This window comes from Pezoporus occidentalis, unplaced genomic scaffold (assembly GCF_034315485.1).
Source record: "Pezoporus occidentalis ecotype Australia unplaced genomic scaffold, CSIRO_AGI_Poc_V1 ctg121, whole genome shotgun sequence".
Classification (NCBI taxonomy): Eukaryota; Metazoa; Chordata; class Aves; order Psittaciformes; family Psittacidae; genus Pezoporus; species Pezoporus occidentalis.
The window spans coordinates 466,111-485,014 of NW_026913006.1; the positions used below are offsets into that span (position 1 = coordinate 466,111).

Genomic DNA, 18,904 nt, shown 5'->3' on the forward strand with positions numbered 1-18,904 from the left:
TGCAAAGTTAAGGAAGAAATACAAAATATAAAAATCTGAAAATAATACTTATTTGCATCAAATAATAAAAAGTATTTCAATAAAATGAACCAACATGATATTCCATCTGCTTTTTGTAGCAACAAAGTGGCACATGGATTTTTCAAGAAATGCTTTGTAACTCCCAGGCGGCCCTTGTAATATAGTGGTTACTATAGTAACTGCTTCTTTCTACAGAATATATTTGTACTTTTCAAATTTAACCTCTTCCTGGTCTCAAAGAGTGTCCTTTTCATCTGATTCCAGCTGTTTCAAAGGAACTCCTCTAGGGTTTGCAACAGAGAAATGAAAACTGCATAGTGCAAAGAGCTTAATGAAATTCCAAGTAAGGTAGTTTCTTTCTAGCAATGAGGGGAAAAAAAAAAAGCTTCTTGTTTTGCCACCCAAGGAACATACAGGACAGCAGCATCAACATTTGGCTGAGATAACTTAGAACTGTTGGTTAACATTCTGTACAAGTCAGTGTAGACCAAATCTAGTCCTGATTCAGTCCTTTCTCAGACAAAACACCAAGTGGGAGTTGAATAAGAAGTGAACAGAAAAAAGATTAATAAGAAGGGAGCTTGACCTTCAGCACAAAGCAAGGCTAAATTTGAGCTGCTGTGTGCTTCAGAAGTAAGTGCATACCAGAATGGGTCAGAGAGGAGGAAACTTCCTCCCACAACTTACAGCATCATCCAACAGTTTCCCTGTGCTCTTTTTCCCTGGAGACTTTGTTGGTGACGGTGAAGGAGATGGAAGCGGGGCTGAAAGTGTTTCCTCTTGTTCAATCTCTTTTTCCAGCTTTATTAATCCAGGAGGCTCCACCCCAAACCTTTTGGAAACATGCAAACATATTAGTAGTCCTTAGGAAGTTTTAAAACATGTAATACAAAATGGTGGAAAGAATTTATACCTTCTGCATTGCACTACTGTGCAGTGATAAAACCCTATGTCTGTTACTAAACATGTATTAAATATATCAAACATTAATGCCATCATTCCAAATGAATACAAAAACTAAATTTAGATGGAAGCTCTCAGTTGATCAAATTTACAGGAAATACAGGGTTTTTACAACTTCTCTGTCTGGCAACACATACGTTGGTGAATGAGCAATATCAGGCTTCAAAAACTGCTATCCCATGTAGAACATTAGATTTCAATAAATTAATTACAGTTGCCTATTTTTTTCCCCTTCCTTGACAACCAACATCCTTTCAACTTACTTGACAACTTCTATTTCGTGTTAGTATTTTTCCAAGAAATCCAGAGGTAAAGGAATTAAAGGTTATCCTGGCCTCAGCTCTTGCATTGAATGCACAGATAAATGAGTCATGGCAAATATTTTTCAGAAGGGGCTAATACTTTTTCTAACCCCTCTGACAGCCAGTCTTCAGCTCTCTGCTGACAGTGAAAAACACTTGTAACTCCAAGCAAAACAAAAATACATGCAACTTTGGCATGGGGAATCTCAAGCACAGCACTTTGAGAGCAAAACTCTTGAAAGCAATGCCTGCTTTTGAAAGCTTTATTGGAAGTGAATAAGTCTGTATCTCACAGCAAGGAGTAGAGCTTGGCCAGATGTCAGGAATCTAAAAGGCCATCCCATTTTTCTTATCGCTGATAATTCTCCTCTGTTGTTTTTTTATCTGCCTGTACTGAACAAACCCCAGAAAAGGACTTCAGCTTGGAAAAGTTATCATGCCAGGTAGGCTTCTAATAGCAAGCTACTTTCAGAAATTAAACCGTATTTTCTTTTGTATTAGAAAAGCCCCCCGCACAGATGCAGAAAAATGCTGACTTACCTAGGTAAAGATCTGGACACTAAAATACTGAGCAGTAACATATATTATGAAAATCTAAGCTAAATACCATAAAAATGTTTAAAATGTACAGGGAAAGAGCATAAGCACATATACTACCTTTTGTGTTTTTCTGGTAACTTTTAATTTACTCACACTACTGCCTAGTAAATAAATATAAAGAAACCCAAGAACCAAATCTGTGCTATTATTGGCTTCTAACTGGTGCAGTCTGCCTAATGAAAAGTCAGCCAACATTGAAGCAAACACTTACACACAATCCATTTACTTCCTGTCTGTCTGCAGATGCTGACAGGCTGTAAATCATTAAATTCCCACTGGGCTCAGATCCTACACCTGCATGCAGCCTTACTCATCAAATAAAATTCCTCCACTCTAAGCAATGCTGTTGCTTTTCATAATCTCCAACTTTTGTCATTGTGGCAGGCTTTTCAAATTCCTTTTACTTCCAGCATTATGAATTCCTCCAGTGATGAGTTGAAAAATAAAACCAATGAACAAACAAACATAAAATATGTGGAAAAAAAAAAGTGTCTATCAACCTGAAGCAAAGTTGCTGGAAAGCTGAAATGGTAAAAACCCACATCTTTTTCTGGAAGACATAAAAGTGAAAATTCTGTTCTGGAATGTATGCTGAGAATTTCCTTTCCTGCTTTTTTCTAGCTTGCCTTCTCATAAGTACAAATGAAGCAGCACTGGACTGTAATATGATCTCCAACAGACTTCTCAGAGCACCACTTCCCATTTTTAACAAGGAAAAAGTGAATTCAATAGCAGAAAGACCTTGAAAGTGCTCAACAGTAATTTCAAAAGACCTGTGGGAGTTGTTTAACCCCCCCCCCCCCACACACACACACACCCCTGAGTTTTGTATTTGCCCAAGAATGTAATTCTTTCTGCAAAAAAGATAATTAAGCTCTTTTCCATTGTACAATCTGTGACTTTATAATCTGTGACTTCAAAACACTATGAGAACGTTGGACCTGTGCAACCCACTGCAATAGCCCCAAGTATTGTCACTGCTCAGTTTCATCTTACAGGATGCTTCCCCCTTGTATAAATGCTCTCACTCTACCCACCTGATAACTGCTGGTGCACACAATGGCTCGTTTTAGCTATTGAGATTTCACGGATAACCTCAGTATTTTGTTTTCAGAAACAACTGAAATTCAGGGTAGTTTATCAGGTGATTCTATTTTTATCGGTACCTGCACTTAGAACTCCCACATTTGAGTCAAGTGGTCACATCAGTTTTCCCCTCGCTGTCCATTCATTCAGACTGTCTCTCTCTAATTTGGCTACAAGTACTGTATGAGAGAACATGCTAAAAGCACTGCTGCAACCTAGCTGAATTATCAGCCATCTCCCCTCATCCACAGAGTATCTGTTGAATGGGTTCAAGTTTAGCAGAACAGAGGTCAGTTCTCTCCCCTCCTCAAGCAATCCCTACTCCTGCTCACTTGTGCCTCAATCCCATTACATTCAATAAGAAAGCCTAGGCTGATTTATGTGAGATATAAGCTCTCAAGAATAAAAGTAATCCAGCTGGGCAAAGTGTGCTATGACCTGGCTCCTTGTGAGAAGCCACTGTTTTAGAAGCAGAGCAGTATGTTCAAAGAAGAGAAAAGTATGAACTTATTCAGCATCTCATACTCTTTTCATTCTTAAAAAACATACTGAGGCATCTTTTCAGGGATGTCTGAAGCTCCTGTTCTGGAAAGCAAACCCCTAAGACTGTCAAGAGACCCAGTTTGCTTTACTAAACAAGTGTACATCTGACCTCTCTCCTTTTTAAAGCAGCGCAACAATTCAGCTCAACCTCCTCTTTTCTATGCTTAGTGGAGGCAACTACCTATTCTTTTCCATATAGCTCCTGTTTACCATACCTCAGGCAAGACTGGAATCACATATTTAATTTTCAGTTATTTTAACTTGATGTTCCCCTTCAACAGTTTTTGTGCACCTTAGAAACCTACAATATTATAAATAGGGTTTGTTTGTTTTCAGAGATATTAGACCAGGCAAAAGTAGACAGACATTTGTCATTTGACCCCCAAAGCTATAAACAAAAATAAAATACCGTACCATAAATAAATAAAATACAATAATGACATATGGGAATATATATGGATTATAAGTAAACAGCAAAATAAAAATATTTTAAAGGCAAATTAATAATAATGAAAACATTTTTAATTCATTGGTTCAGGTTTCATTTTCATGCTAGGAGCGGAGCACATCTGAGATGAGAAAAAGACAACTAGGAAGGGTAAAATACTACCTTAATTCCCTTGCAGATCTGTTGAGAAATCAAATTTCAGTACAAAGTGAGACTAATCTAACTCAACCAACTTCAGCAGAATCCAATCCCACCTAACCAAGGAAGCTGGATGCTACCAAGTAATCAGCCTGGGGCAGAGCAGGCATTCCTGACAGATATGACAAGAGCACAGGGTCTTTGGATGCTGGGAGGTCTATCTCCAAGCTGGGGATCTTGAAAGCAGTTTGTTTGCTTAGATATATTAAAAATCATGAAAACCAACTTCAACAAGCACCTGCAGATCAGAATTCTTTATTACTCATGGAAAGTTAAATTGATTTTTTTTTTTTTTGGCCATGTTGGACTGAATCCAAGTTTTAGAGAGAAGAAAATTCCTGCTACCTGTAAATCAACTTTTTTTTCTGGCCAGTGCTACTCCTTTGCAAGCTTCCACTGACAGCAAGAGCTTTTCTCAAACTTGACCAAGAGGCAAATTTCTAGTTGAGCAGCTTTCCAAGCAAAACTATGAAGACCCGTAATGCAATTATAACATGACAATGCAAGTTCTTATGCTAGCGATAAGCAAGGGCCTCCCTTTGCATTGACTGCAACCACAAGGAATTCATAAATTAATGGAACTATCTGAATAGCAAGGCACCCTCACTTGATACACGAGTGAATGCACCTGCAATTTATACACAAGACTGGGCAGCAGCACTGAGGTTTACATATTTTGTAACAAATCTTATGCACTCAGTGGTTAAATTTTCATCTGCAAGAAGGGGAAAAATCACATTCTAATTCCTGGCATTTTGATTGTCTTGACATCAAAGATGCTACAGTGCACTGAATGTCCAGCCTGAGTAGAATCATCTGACAGAAAAAGAGCACAGACTATTAATTCAATTCTCATATTGCTTCTGTGGGTGAAAGCCAGAGCTAAGTTTATTTCAGTAAATCAGATAAAAGTCAGTGCTGTTGAGCTCAGATTTAGGCTGCATAAGTATCAATTTATTATCAGTAATGTTAATGAAAGCTCAATTGTTTTTTGAGAGATCTAACTCTTAGAAGGAAAAATTGCTCCAAGAATTATTTAGAGAAAATAACTCTCGACTCTCTTCCCTCTCAATATAAGGATAACCAACAAATATGAAATCTCATATTTGTTAACAACTACCCACAACATATTTTTGTGACATCAAGACATGCATTCACCTTGAACCTGATGAGCATAAAAGCTTGAGATGAGAGATTTAACAAATCAGCACAATAGCCACTGCTGTCAAAAATGTAAATCTCTTCATTCTGTAAATATTTTCACCTACCTTGCTGCAATCCTCCCAAGTTCCAGCAAACAAAGGCACACTTCTCTTGGCTGCTTGTGGAGAACTGGAAGAGTAAAGTGAAGATGGAAAACATTAAAATAAAAGCTATTTTAAAGATCTTTGTGGTGAAAGAACCTGATCATCAACATCTGTAACTCTTGACTCAGATAAAACTTGGGTTTCCTAGGCTTGCAGTGGAATTTTACAGGAATTAAAAAGGATGGGATTGCGGAGTGGTCCTTCAAGTGCAGATGATTTAGGGAGTTCCTATTTAGTTATCCTTCAGTTACTTTGAAAATAACATTTTAAATCTAAACCATGAGTAATTATTTAGGCTATTTGGTAACCTGCAAGAAGTTCGTAACCATTTAAAAATAATCAAGAGCTCTGGCAGGAGCCAGGAGAATGCCAAAATTAATTAATAACACTAAAGTGATACTTCTCTTTCTACAAGCTAAGGTAATTGCTATCCTTTAGATAAATATTTTTCTTGGCCTATTTAAAATCACCAAAATAACAAAACTGCAATAGCAAAGATACATCTCCCTCAATTTGGTCCTGAATTGGTTATGCATACACTCTTAAAGTAAATATGAAACTACAATATTTCATGAATTCAGATCATCATAGACAAGAATCCAACCAAACAAAAACCTTTTCCTCTGTATATGCATATATATCCATATATGCAAGTTTTCATGCCTGGATTCTACACAAGACCTAGAGTTTTTCGGCTTCAGAAGCAGCTGTAACACAACATGAACTTCTCATTAAGAAGTAACACCATAATTCAAAAGAATTCTTTTTTTATAATTATTATTATTATTTTCTCCCACAATTCCGATAATATTCTGCAGGGAAATCCAGCAAAATACATAAGCAAAATCCAAAAATCAACAAATGAGGAAAAGTCTATGGCTGGCTGCATAATCAACTCCCCAGTAGAGGAAAGGAAAAGAGAAGAAAAAAGGAAAGAGTCATTGTGATCTTCTCTCCGGAAATACCTACTCCAGCAAATACCTCACATTGTGGATAAAATTCAGGTTTTATAAATTTCCACAATTATCAAAACATTTGTACTTTATACTTCAGATTGAACTGACACACAAAAAAAATTGTGTATTTGTATAATATAAAAGAAACAGCAACAAAATTGATGTGCCTTTAATGAGTTAAGGTTAACTTATACGTATAAATATTTTGGTTATCTAAAGGCTCATCTAAACCAAATGCATAAAGGAAAAAAAATACCATACCTGAAAAAGATACTGCAATGTCTAGTTAAAGCTCTCAAAGTCATTACTTCATCCTATGCTGTATGAGATCTAGAATGGGAATCCAGACTTATGCATCTCTAAATAACTAACACCCTGGGGCACATCTTCAGCTTCTACAACTTCAACTTCAAGCTCAACTGACTTGAATAAATGCATAGCAAGTTGTTAGTTGAATGCTCATCCCACTACCTTTTACTAGAGAGATGTGTGCATTTTTCCTCTCTTATCTCATCCAACTGTATTTCCAGAAGTGAAACTGCAGAGCATGAAAACTAAAATGGCACTGCACTAGGAAAATATTTTTATCCTTCAAGTATCTGTTATTACAAATATAAAAGATGCAGACTTAGACATTCAATTATGCTCAATATTCTTCCTTGCCATATCAATAATTTTATGAAATATTTACCTTTACTATTAATGAATATTTTTCAAGTGTCACATACATTCATGGCCCTAGAAATGTATCCCTCTGCTTTAGTTTGAAACCAGTTGGGACTGCCCCTAAATAAACCTTAAGAAATAAGGCATCTCCCCAAATATAAATAGAATAAACTAGTTTCGGAATAGTCAAGAAGAGTCCAATATTTCTGAATTACATTTCACACATATGCACATCTGAGGAGAAAAAGAGGCTCACGTAATACCTTATGGGAAAAAAAAGCTACAAATAGAACTGGAAGAAGATTTGATTAAGAAAGGTAAAGTGGTTTTCTTTCAATACTTAAAGCTCTTCTACCCAAAGAAAATTCCAAGTCTTCTAGCAAATCTGACTTGACATAACTGAGACACATTTCATGCATTTTGCATAGCACAACGTGACATGGTAAAGTTGTGAGAGGATGAAGAGCTGTGGGGGCAACAACAAACCACAACAAACATCTGGTCATCCAATGAGCAGATGATGACACAGCACTTCCAACAAAAAAAATTAGCATTCCTGAGGACTATAGCAGCTTATGTATTCTGGAATTTCAGAGACAAACAAACGTCATTTTGTGTACTGCAATACTCACTGGAAATAATTTAGATTCTCAAACAAAAATTTGCATTTTTTTTCCCCCCAAAGACCGTCTTTTTAATGGGCTAACAACCTCACAAGAAACAGCTCGGGAGTTAAAGCAAAACTCAGAGATTTCAGACTGCATTTCTTGGACCATTATCTTGGTCCCAAAAGTTCAGGATAACCTTGAGCAAGCAAATCAGATCATTGCTTTTTTGAACAAGCAGCACATTTGAGTACCTTGATTTCTGAGTATTTATCTTGACATACTTTTTGCTTGGTGCTATTTAGCAATGCCAGAAAGAACTCAGTATTTACAGTCACTTTCAAAAGGCTGCCTTTTAAACTTCTGGGGAAAAAAAGCTACCTTTACACTTTTCCATGTAGAAAACAGAAAGTGCAACATTTCTTACACTTCCTTCCCTAGTTTTACTTACAGAGGTTGAGCTGATTCATGTTTTCAAAGCACTTCAAGATATCTTGGAGAAGAGATGCAAAAACTATTTCAGAAGCACTACGCAGTGTCAAAATCTCTCATTATTTAAAATAAGTATGCCACTAAAGAAAATGCATTAATATTTTAATTCTTGCTGTGATCTGATTTAATTCACATCTGCATTCTGACTATACTGGAGTTCATGGCTAATTACACTACATTCAGGTTTAAAAAATACCTAATTGTACATATGTGCGTGTTTTAATAACTACTATAATTTGATGACTACACACAATTCATTCTGAAGCTCAGACTGAAATGTAACACCTGTACCCATGGCATTCTGTTGTACCTGGGGATCTACAGCTACCACTTTCTGAATTACTATCATCATTTATGTTAATAGTGGCACTTCAGTAATAGGCACCACCTCAACTTTTTTAGTTAATCCCAGGCATCTCACATGGCAGACAGACATTTGCTAAGCAACACATTTGCTGTAATTGCAGCAATTTATATGCGGCTAAATACAGTAAATACTGGCAGCTGAAAAAGGATTTTTAAAAACCAACTTGATTCCGTCTATGGCCATACACAATTCACTGCACAGCCTTTAAAGTTGACAGTCAACAATTCATTTCCACAATAGTACTACTCTGTGCTGTAAAGAATTCAAAGAAAAATAAAAAATAAAATTGAAGATTTTTCTACACATGGAATTAAAGTATAGGTATTAAATATAAAAAAGCACATTTATATAGATACTATTCTAAAATACTTACTGCCTGGTCTCTTGGGTACTGCTGAGTTTCCTAATCCTGTATTTTGCATGAATTCAAAGCCAACACAACCAGTGATCCCACTACAAAGTCTGATACGGCTGCTCTGGCTGCATGTGGGAGCTACATGATGGAGCCACAGTCACTTCTGCTGATGCCATTCAGTAGCACCAACAAAATACTATCCTACATCTTGCACCACTCTCCAAACACCTTCAGGTTTTTACAACAATGAAGCATATCAGGAGAGAACAACATACCAGTTATGAGTTTCTTTCACTTCATGAACTATACTAAACCAGATCCACCCTAAAGAGAACACAGCTCTTGTAGGGGAAAAATAACCCATGACCACATCAGACAGTTATAGTTTAACTAATGCAGTACAGCCAGCCTTAATTACAGCCCAAGTATTTCACTTTGCATCATTAATACATTTTTTTTTTTGTATCCAATTTCATATAAGTTTTCAAGCTTCCACAGGGGGAATAAAACAATATTCCTGGAGAATCCTTAGCCAGACCTTCCCTATCCAACATTAGCAAGAGGAATCAACCAACTAAGTAACCATAGGCATGTAGCAAATTCTAAATGTAGAAGACGTACGCTACACAGATCTACTGCATAAAATGAATGGAAATACCCACCTTGCCAGAGACTCTCACTAACAGTATTTGCTTGACAAGGAAGCTGTGTGAAGATTTAGAAATCATGCATACAAGTCCAGCTTATTTTAGGTGCCCTAACAGTTACAGACCATTTTGCTTTACATTTCGTTCATTTCAGTTATTTCTCATCTGCTGTCCTCATTGTCTGCATCTTTTCAAGCTACTTCCAGAGGCTCTTTTTTTAACCATAGTTCCTTTTCAGCTCCTAGCAAGCTTTTTACCCTGCTCCTCTCTGTCTATAACTTCTTTCTCCATAATGTTTCCATCTCGTTGCTGCTCTTTCTTTATTTTACAGGTCCTTCTCTCCTGATCAATCACCTCTTGTTCTCCTCCCTTGTACTTAATTTCTTTCCTATCTACTGTTCATATTTCTGAAGCATTTTTAGCTCACTGAAAGTGAAGAGATTTTCCAAAGGAGCTTAATACTTATTATCATTGTCTTCCAATTGCCATCAGAATTCAACACATTCAGGGAAGATTTTCAAAAGGTTGATCCCATGATCTTTTTTCATGTTGTCTTTCTCCTTTTTTTTTTTTTCCTATTTTTAAATAGTGTTTGACAAAACATACTCTGTTCAACATATCCCCGACATATCCTCACTTCTGCATCCAGGAGATATACTTAAATCAAGGAGTTGTGTTCTCCATCCCCTGTTTCATCACTATCATTTATGTAAATCTCAAAAGAATTAAGGTTTCAAACACAGTAAATCTACAGATAGCAATGAATTATTCTAGAATGAATACAGAAATCACAAATATTAATAATTTATGGAAATTCATTAACTTAAGGTGCTAATCTAATGGTAGTAACAGTGTCCAGGATGCTTCTATAACCCTCAAAACAAGACATATTAGACTATATTATAAGTTTAGTAAAATATTGTGAAAGCAGGACAAAGGCTTATTCTGATGCAACTATGTGTAAAATTCAACATGCTTTTACAAGCTGTAAATGGGTCACTGTGAAAGAACGGTCAAAATACTTCCATTTATGAAAGGGAATTAGATAAACAAGAACAATAATAAAAAAAAAAAAGGCGCTTTTTTTTCTTTAAAAACATCACATCAGAATAGGTACCAGAAACATTTGTGATTAAGTCAATTATTTCCATCAAGGCACCAGATGTTTTTGTTTAGGGAACCTGTCATTAAACTTGAATCAAAATTGCACCAAAAGAAGTCCATGTCACATACTGTATCACATATTGTGTGTACACACAAAAGTTACAGAATACACAAGCACAAAACTTTAATACAACACTATCATCCAACAACTCCCAAAGCAAATGATGCACATTAACATGCTGGCATATTTGGCAAACCCTTGTCTTGATGGGTGGACTCTGTCATCGAAGAGATGCAGAATATTCATTGCTTCCAAATCCCATAATCATCCAACAACACTGTTACCAACAAAGAGTTCATAACTGAATGCTTTAAGTTCACATTAAGTAAAGCAGTCACAGAAATTCTTACCATTCTTACTACTTGGCCAAGAAGAGTTTTCTTTGAGTATTACACTCTTCAGGCTTGAGCACCATAACTACAAATATCTCCATCTAGAATGCTTCAAGAAATGTTATTACCATAGCTGTCTGGATCTGCTGCTCTAAAACCTACAAAAAGGAACTTAAAATATATATATAGCATGCAAACAGAGGCATTACAGACAGCATTACTTTTCTTAGACTGCAAAGAGAATGCATCATGTTCCAAGTCCTAGATATGGCACAAACTCGGACTGCTGAAACATCCAGAGAACCCCAAAGACAGGCATCTCTAGATTTTCCCAGACGACATAAGTTTGGACTCTGGACCCTAGTTTTTGGTATCAAAGCTTATTCCTTCTTCTTTAAATACACCAAAAAAAAATACTTACGAAAAGCACACTGAATTGGTCAAGGCGTGCGGGGAGCAATCAGGGTCTCCCTTATTTTTGCAGCATTCCAGATGATACATACATACTGTGGTGCTATATTTGTTACTATTATCTTTTGGCAACTGATACAACAGGTAACACCATCCACCTTTTCTTTGCAAGGGCATTAACTCTTGAGACTTTTCTGCCAGGTCTCTGCAATAAGCTAAGGGCAAGATTGCTACCAGTCAACTCTGGCTGTCTTGTAAGTCTTTACAGAAAACTGTATTTCTAATTTGTTTTTATTTTAAGCCATGTTAACGCATCGTAACATTCAGCAAGACAAAATACATCCTACTGCACTACTAATTTATAGTTAATAATCTCTTATAAACTGCATTGTTTTTAAACTTCTGAGCTCTTTACTGACCTTCTTCAAGGACCCTTAAAGTAACTCTACTGATCAGAGGCCATAATTTTATCTACCAGCACAGCAAACATCACTTGTATTTTTTCCCCTTCTATTTATTCTGAACAAAGTCTTTTATCCCATTTCCTTGTTTAGCTCAGCTGAATAGCCCAGCAAAACATTTGAACCCATAATTAGTCTGAATGCTAAAAAAGTGGGAGTGTTGGAAGCATTTGTGTGCAGTTATGCTTACATGATTTCCAAGGCTTCGGAACTCATCAGGATGAGAATATATTTTTAAATAATGATAAATAATAGCAGTTAATTTCTTAGTTAGCACATATCTAGTTTTGCTGACCTCTGAACAGACTCGTCAAAACTGCTCTTATAATGTCAGTACACAAATTTGACAGAAAAAGGCCTCAGGAATGCCTTATGAGATACAGTGGCATGAAGAAAACAACACTATTTGCATCTAATTAAATAATACAGTATTTAGATACATAAGGCAGGAACAGAATATAAAAGAAAGGTAAAAGTCAAGTCAATTAAGAACATTAACACAGTGGGGTTCCTCAATCTAGACAGAAGCTACGGCTTTATCACTAGCAATTTACATATCAATACAGTTTATGAGCCATGGAGAAAAGTCACAAGGAAACACAAAACCCAGTTACTGCTGTAAGCATAATTTCACCACATTTATTATAAAGAAAAAAAACACATAAAAATTCCATGAGGCAGTGCCAACACTTAGATGTCATTCACACACATTTCTCACCACTTGATATATTACTTACCTTTGCTGAAATTTTATTCCCTATGCAGTGGAGAAGTGATTTGTGGGAGAGAGAGGAACACAAAAGCTTTAGATTGGCAACTGTTATGATTCATCATTCTTTCTAATGCCGCAGAAAATCCTCAAGTGAAATCAACACTTCTACGAGTTCTAGCACAAACTGAGGGAGAAGAGGAGCGTCTGTTTTTATCATTTTTAGAAGTGGCATGGTTAGTACCCCCTTCCCAACTCTAGAAAAATGAGTCAAAATATTACCAAGTCCTAATCCTATTTCCAGCACTGTAAGTCTTTTCAACAAGTACATAAACAGTAGCACTTGGAGCAGGAAGACAACAGAATCTAGTTTCAATCAGACAAGAAAGTCAGTCACTAATCAAACAAATCTAATAGAGCGCAACATGTATTTCTGCAATTTCATTTCACTTTTCTGAGAGACGAAGATGTTCATCTTAAATATCAACTTTCCAGGTGCATTTGCACTCCGTGTTCTACTGCGGCAGTCAAAGCACTGTGTAAGTGTAAAAATTAACTTATCCAGAGAATGTTGGTATTTCAGCTATGCCAATTCCATCTCTAAACAAGAACTTGTTTCTTAATGATGCACAAGCAAATTCCTTATACAAAATGCTCTCAATTTCGCAGTTAACTTATTACTGGAACAATGATAAACTGCTGGGTTTACCATAGTAGTACAAAGTATAAATTAATTCAAGTGCTTTATTAACCACAGGTTCTTCTGCTTCTCTCAGACATTGGAGGTTTGGGTCTCCTTCATTCTTGTGTTTGCAAGTTTCTTTGTCCTAGTAGCGTCCAATTACTCCATTATTTCAAATCTTTGGAAACACAGTTGCTGTTCATCTTCTGCATGTTTTACCACATCCAGTAAGAAATTCAACTTGATGATTTAATTAACAAAACAGAGACAATACATATATCCTCCTATTTTTGATTGATACCAATTTCTCTTCTGCCAAGCATCTTCTCCTGGACATACAAAATAATTTAAAACCCTCACAGAATGCAATAATAGAAAAATGAAGAAAATAGAAAAATGGAGAAGAAAAAAAAAATTGCTTCAGAAATAGTTGTGCTAGAAGAGTAAGACTGTAAAAGAAGGGAAACAGATCACACAGATAAGAACTTCAACTGGCAAAGACCTTTTAAGCAACAGAAGAAGCCTCTTGATTCATCACAGTGTGTTCATTTGTCTTATATAGAAATAGAGCTATCATCACAACTGCTTTGCACTTTTATCTGAGTTCAGCTAACAAACAAACATTTGATTCTCTTTGTTTCATGGTATTTGGCTAAAAAACTCCTGCTGTAAGACTTCCTTTGAAGACAGAAAAGTTAAAATAATGAAGAACATGTAGTTGTTCTTCATGAAGACATGAAGGACAGTGATTTCCTAAAGCAGTCCAATTCTTTTGTTGGAACACTCTGAAGCACTACTGTTGGACAATTTTTATCCAGAGCTGCACAAGAGAACCTGGTGGAAAAAAGGTCAGTACAGGCAACAGAAAAAAATTTCCTGTTTTCTTGCCTTCTGCACAACCCACTGAAGCTCCATGAATAGCTAAATGCCTCCAGCCAAAACAGAGCCTGCACTGACAACCCACTCTCCTGAAACAGAAATACACCACCCTATACAGCCAACTAAGGAACTGCATTCCATGGTCAAAAAAAGTGGGTGTAGGATGAAAAATCATCTGTGTGCAAGAAATCATAGCAAGATTTTTTTGCCTTATGTACTTATGAATTTCAGAGGATATGTACTTTATTCGTTCAAGCTTCAGATAAGGGACAGAATTAAAACAGTTGGACACAGGTCAGATTTGAAGTCAGGCTCTAGTAAGAGAGCCATTCTGTCTTCAAAGGCGAACACACGGGTTATTTACAATTACCAACTACTATATAAACAAATACATACCCAAACCTTCAGACTCAAACAAGCAGGTATCATCCACCCCCACATCTCTGCACCAGGATAAGAAATTTGCTGTGTTGTCCCGTGCAAAAAAAGACCCTGAAGGAGCATTGGCTTTGCATGGAATCTTCCGTACTGGTAAGGTCTGCAAAACAGAAGTTCTCTATTTAGATAAATGACACATGTTAACATAATCATAGAACTCTAGGATGGTTTGGGCTCATGCAATCTTAAGAGGTCATCCAGTTCCACCCTCCTGCCATGGGCAGGGACACCTTCCACTAGACCAGGCAATACTTAAGTGTTATGAAATCAATATGCAGATTTTGTATAGATGGGTGACTGCCACTAACGTATTTCCTTGTCCATTAAAGAACTGCAAGCAAGGAAGAATGAGAAGTGATGAAGTTGTTAACCACAGTCTTTTCAAAAGCATCATAATGGTTGAATAAATATTAGCAACTTCTTCAGAATATTAGCAACTACAAATTTGGGAATTCGTGTTTGGTCCAGTTCACTGAATAAACAAAAAAAACACAAACAAAAAAAAACCCCCAACTTTATAAATACAGACTTTAAACCTGCAACTGAACTTTCCCAGAATTAAGGGTTAATTAGTTTCAGATGTATATTAGGAGAAAACCACAGTCTAAAGCAATAGGTCTTGAGGCCATAAGCACTTCAGAAACATCACAGTCTCAGATTTAACAACATGTGAATGCCCCCTATTCACAATAAGAAATGAAATCTAATAGCAATGAGATCAAGCTCTAACATGGAGACATGCTCAGCGTGTTCCAGAATAGTTAATTTATATGATTTTGATATTGGAGGAGACGCTACTCATATAGCCTATCAGTATCTGAAGCAAGCAGTAATGACTTTTTGCTTGCATTGGTACATTTACCAAGATGTGTAAAAAGAATACTTCAGCATTTAGTTCTTATTCAAGGTTTCTTTTCCTCAAATGAAAAGTAGTCATCACCCAGGGCAAAACGAAGAAAGAGTTAAAGAATGAAGCATTGTTACTACCCAACATTAGGAACATCTAAACCATGGAGGAATTCAGACCCCAAGTCCATTTGAATGTGCTGCTTTATGAACTATTACCTTCTGGAGTCAGTAGTTACTTGATGGCAAGTGAGTTAAGAGGCAGAAAACTGAAAATAGGGTCTTTTTTAATTCCTAGGTCTATGTCCAAAAATCTGGTTTTAACAGTCCAAAATAATTCTTGGAAATGCGGACAGGGAAAAAGACACAGGAGTAAGCTTGCCCTTACAACAGCTGCTGCTAGCATACTAATGTCAGTATTTAAACTGTAGAAAATGTAGAAAAAGTTTCTGTAGGATTTTGTATTAGACACATGATAGAAGCAATGTAATTGTATAGAGTATCCTAGATGCATAGAACTGCTCACCTCTATATACCTGATAAACCAAATAAATTGCAAACATGAGGAGATAGTAATACTTTTCTATATTGGATTAGCAGAAAACACTGACCAGTTTTACATCATATTTTATAGAAAAATACAAGTAAACCTTTGTGTCACAGACATCACATCACCTCCTGGACTATTCAGAATAAGGGAGGAAAAGGAAGGAGGAAGTAGGGAAATGAAGACAGCTATCCACTAAATCCAGAATAAATAAAGCCCAATGAAACCTGAATTCTTCCAAGGGGCTCTAGATATGGAACAACCTTACACATCAAAACACAAGCAACTTGTGAGACACTATTTTAAATCCCTTTCTGTTCTTCTGGGAGTGGGGGATGCTCAGTTCCTCAAAGACCAGGCCTTTGGTTTTTCTTTTCTTTTCAAAAGGGAGGAAAAAAAAAAAACGAAAGCTGGTAGCACTAGACACATTTCTAGCCTAGCACCCTTTTCACATCATGCTAATGTCTTCAAAGAAACAATGAGTATCTGCACCCTGATGTAAATTCACATTATATGCCACAGACTGCTTCACATGTTGAACTATGATTCAACAGCCCTTAGGAAGAAGTAATGCAGCATTTGTCCACCTCTGTCCCACCTACATCCTTCCTCAGGAGACTTTAATTGGACAAGTCTAATAACCTTAAAAGAGCACCAACTTCTGTTAAAAGGACTCAGACAAAATTCTCTGGCAGAGTGTGGGAGGAAGGTCAACTAGTCCTGTCTGCATTCAGAGAAAAGCTGTCAAAACAAGCCCTTTGTTCCATGATTTTCTACTAAAATCTTTCAAAAAATATTGCAAAAAAAAAAAAAAAAAAAGTTCCTTCCTGAAAATAATTTCTTTAGCAAAGGTCTAACCTGACCTTACTTCCTCCAGTGCAGGAGAGGAACAAGCAGTGTGGGCAGAGATGTTCAACTGGCTAAGAAATAGCAGCATAGAGCAAGATGGGAAACAGGCCAGGAGCAGGAAGAGTTCTGCTGCTCTGTGAAGGAAGATGAGCCAGGAGCCAAGTGTAACCCCAGCACAGGTGGTGGCAGCCCTCACTGGCAACAGAGCAGTCCCACAGCACCCAAGTCAGGCACTGCTGGTGGCATAACAGCTTGAGCCAGCTGCCTTGTGACAAAATAAGGTGACAAGTCAGGTTCTAGTGTCACAGAGTCACAGAATGGTCTGGGTTCCAACCCATGAGTTGCAACTCCCTGCCATGGGCAGGGACACCTTCCACTAGACCAGGTTGTTCCCTGTATAACCTGGTCTTGAACACTACCAGGGATGTTTGATCAATAAACAGAACATAAGGCCAGGGGCAAGGCTACAGCAGAAGCTGAGGCTTCAGCCACAAAGCCCAGCCAGCTAAAAGAGAGGCTGGAGATGGTCTGTCCACAACTTAGCTTAGGCAAAAAGTGGGGATAAGGACAAAGGTAGCTCCTGGGCCACAGGCATAGAGGGGAGGCTGAGGTACCAGGTGAGGCTGGTCAAAACTGTTAGGGTCCCCTCAGGTCCTAACAGCAAGTATTCTGTGTTTTGTAGTGTTTCATTGGACTCAATCCATTCAGAAAATCATAGCTAGTTTATAATTGACTGTCTTGTCAATAAATTCAAAGAGGTGCCATTTCATAGTACTGTATTTTAAATACATAAAACGTCCACTGTAGATACAACATGCTGCTTCATATTCTCAAAGAACCAAACTACCAGCAGCTATAAACTAGTTTAATACCATTAAAATTACACATAATGAAATTCTTTTCCCATTAATACTTGAGTATTTGAAGTAATACATTGTCAGACTAGTCCTGGAAACCAGGAGTTGCTCCTTGGCAGAGATGCCCTCAGCACTACAAAAGCAGCTAGAAGCAAAGAGACAGAGGGGAGAAACAGCTCTGCTTTTCTTTTAAGGGGCTGTTAGGAAGGCTTTGCAATGCCTGGCAGGAATGCAGAAAACTAATTTTCTGCTGGGTCACTGCAGCTCCCCTGTACTAACACATGAATAAATCTGGTTCTAAGTATTTTGTTTTCTGATTTAGGTAGATCATACTGACTGACTACAGAAATCTTTTCAAGAAAAGCAAGTCAGAGGGTTTATGTGTATACATGAAATCTATATTGAATTCTTCTACATATGAAAATATAGATGAAATCTATATAGGTTATATAGAAATATATTTCAAGTTCATATGAAATCGATATATATGAAATATATATGTGTATATATGAAATCTATATACAGATTTCATTATAGAGCATTTATGTGTATACAGGTTGACATACCTATGGATTTACATATATATCTACATATAGATATCTACATATGTATTATATAGATATCTACACAGATTTACATAGTTCACACATAGATTTCATTATAGAGGGTTTATGTGTATATATGAAATATATATATATTCATGATTCATACGAATCATATGATATCTGTGCAGTTAGAGTCAGCAAATAAACCACTGCAAACTATCCGTAAATTACACTTCTACAGCTTGACAACTATGATAGGCCTTTAAACACATCAGGCAACTTAGCTTCACCATGAAGCTCAGACAACTGAAAAACTGTCTGATTAATGGGTGCCCTAACCAACTCAAAAGTGAAACTCACAATATAAAAATGAGGCTTGCCCTGGACTACAGAAGGAAAAAAAGCTTACATTATTTAAGGAAAAGAAAAAATAAAAGCTCCAAGTCATTTTATGAAACAAATACTACGCAGATAAATATCCCTGGCCTCACACGATCTCACTAAAATATAGGACACTATATTTCATCGCATTTCCCACAATATTGGGGTCTTGCTGAAGAGAACAGCAAAAGAAACACCCTCTTCTCTATTCAACAACAGCACAATCAGGTTGATCACAAAAATCAT

The 18,904-nt window shown here is 36.8% G+C and overlaps 2 protein-coding genes across 7 annotated transcripts in view; both read right to left on the bottom strand.

Annotated features, from left to right (window-relative positions):
• Window positions 1–18,904, bottom strand: part of GAS2 (growth arrest specific 2) — a 90,224-nt gene that overhangs the window by 39,490 nt on the left and 31,830 nt on the right. For all 6 annotated transcript variants that reach the window (XM_062607254.1, XM_062607253.1, XM_062607255.1 and 3 more), the window contains exons 4-6: window positions 14,592–14,733; window positions 5,430–5,493; window positions 709–853 (exon numbers count right to left, since the gene is read on the bottom strand). In XM_062607254.1, the coding sequence (XP_062463238.1) occupies window positions 709–853; window positions 5,430–5,493; window positions 14,592–14,733 (351 nt within the window). The remainder of the gene's footprint in view (window positions 1–708; window positions 854–5,429; window positions 5,494–14,591; window positions 14,734–18,904) is intronic.
• Window positions 1–18,904, bottom strand: part of ANO5 (anoctamin 5) — a 315,349-nt gene that overhangs the window by 10,880 nt on the left and 285,565 nt on the right. The gene's annotated exons all lie outside the window — the stretch shown is intronic.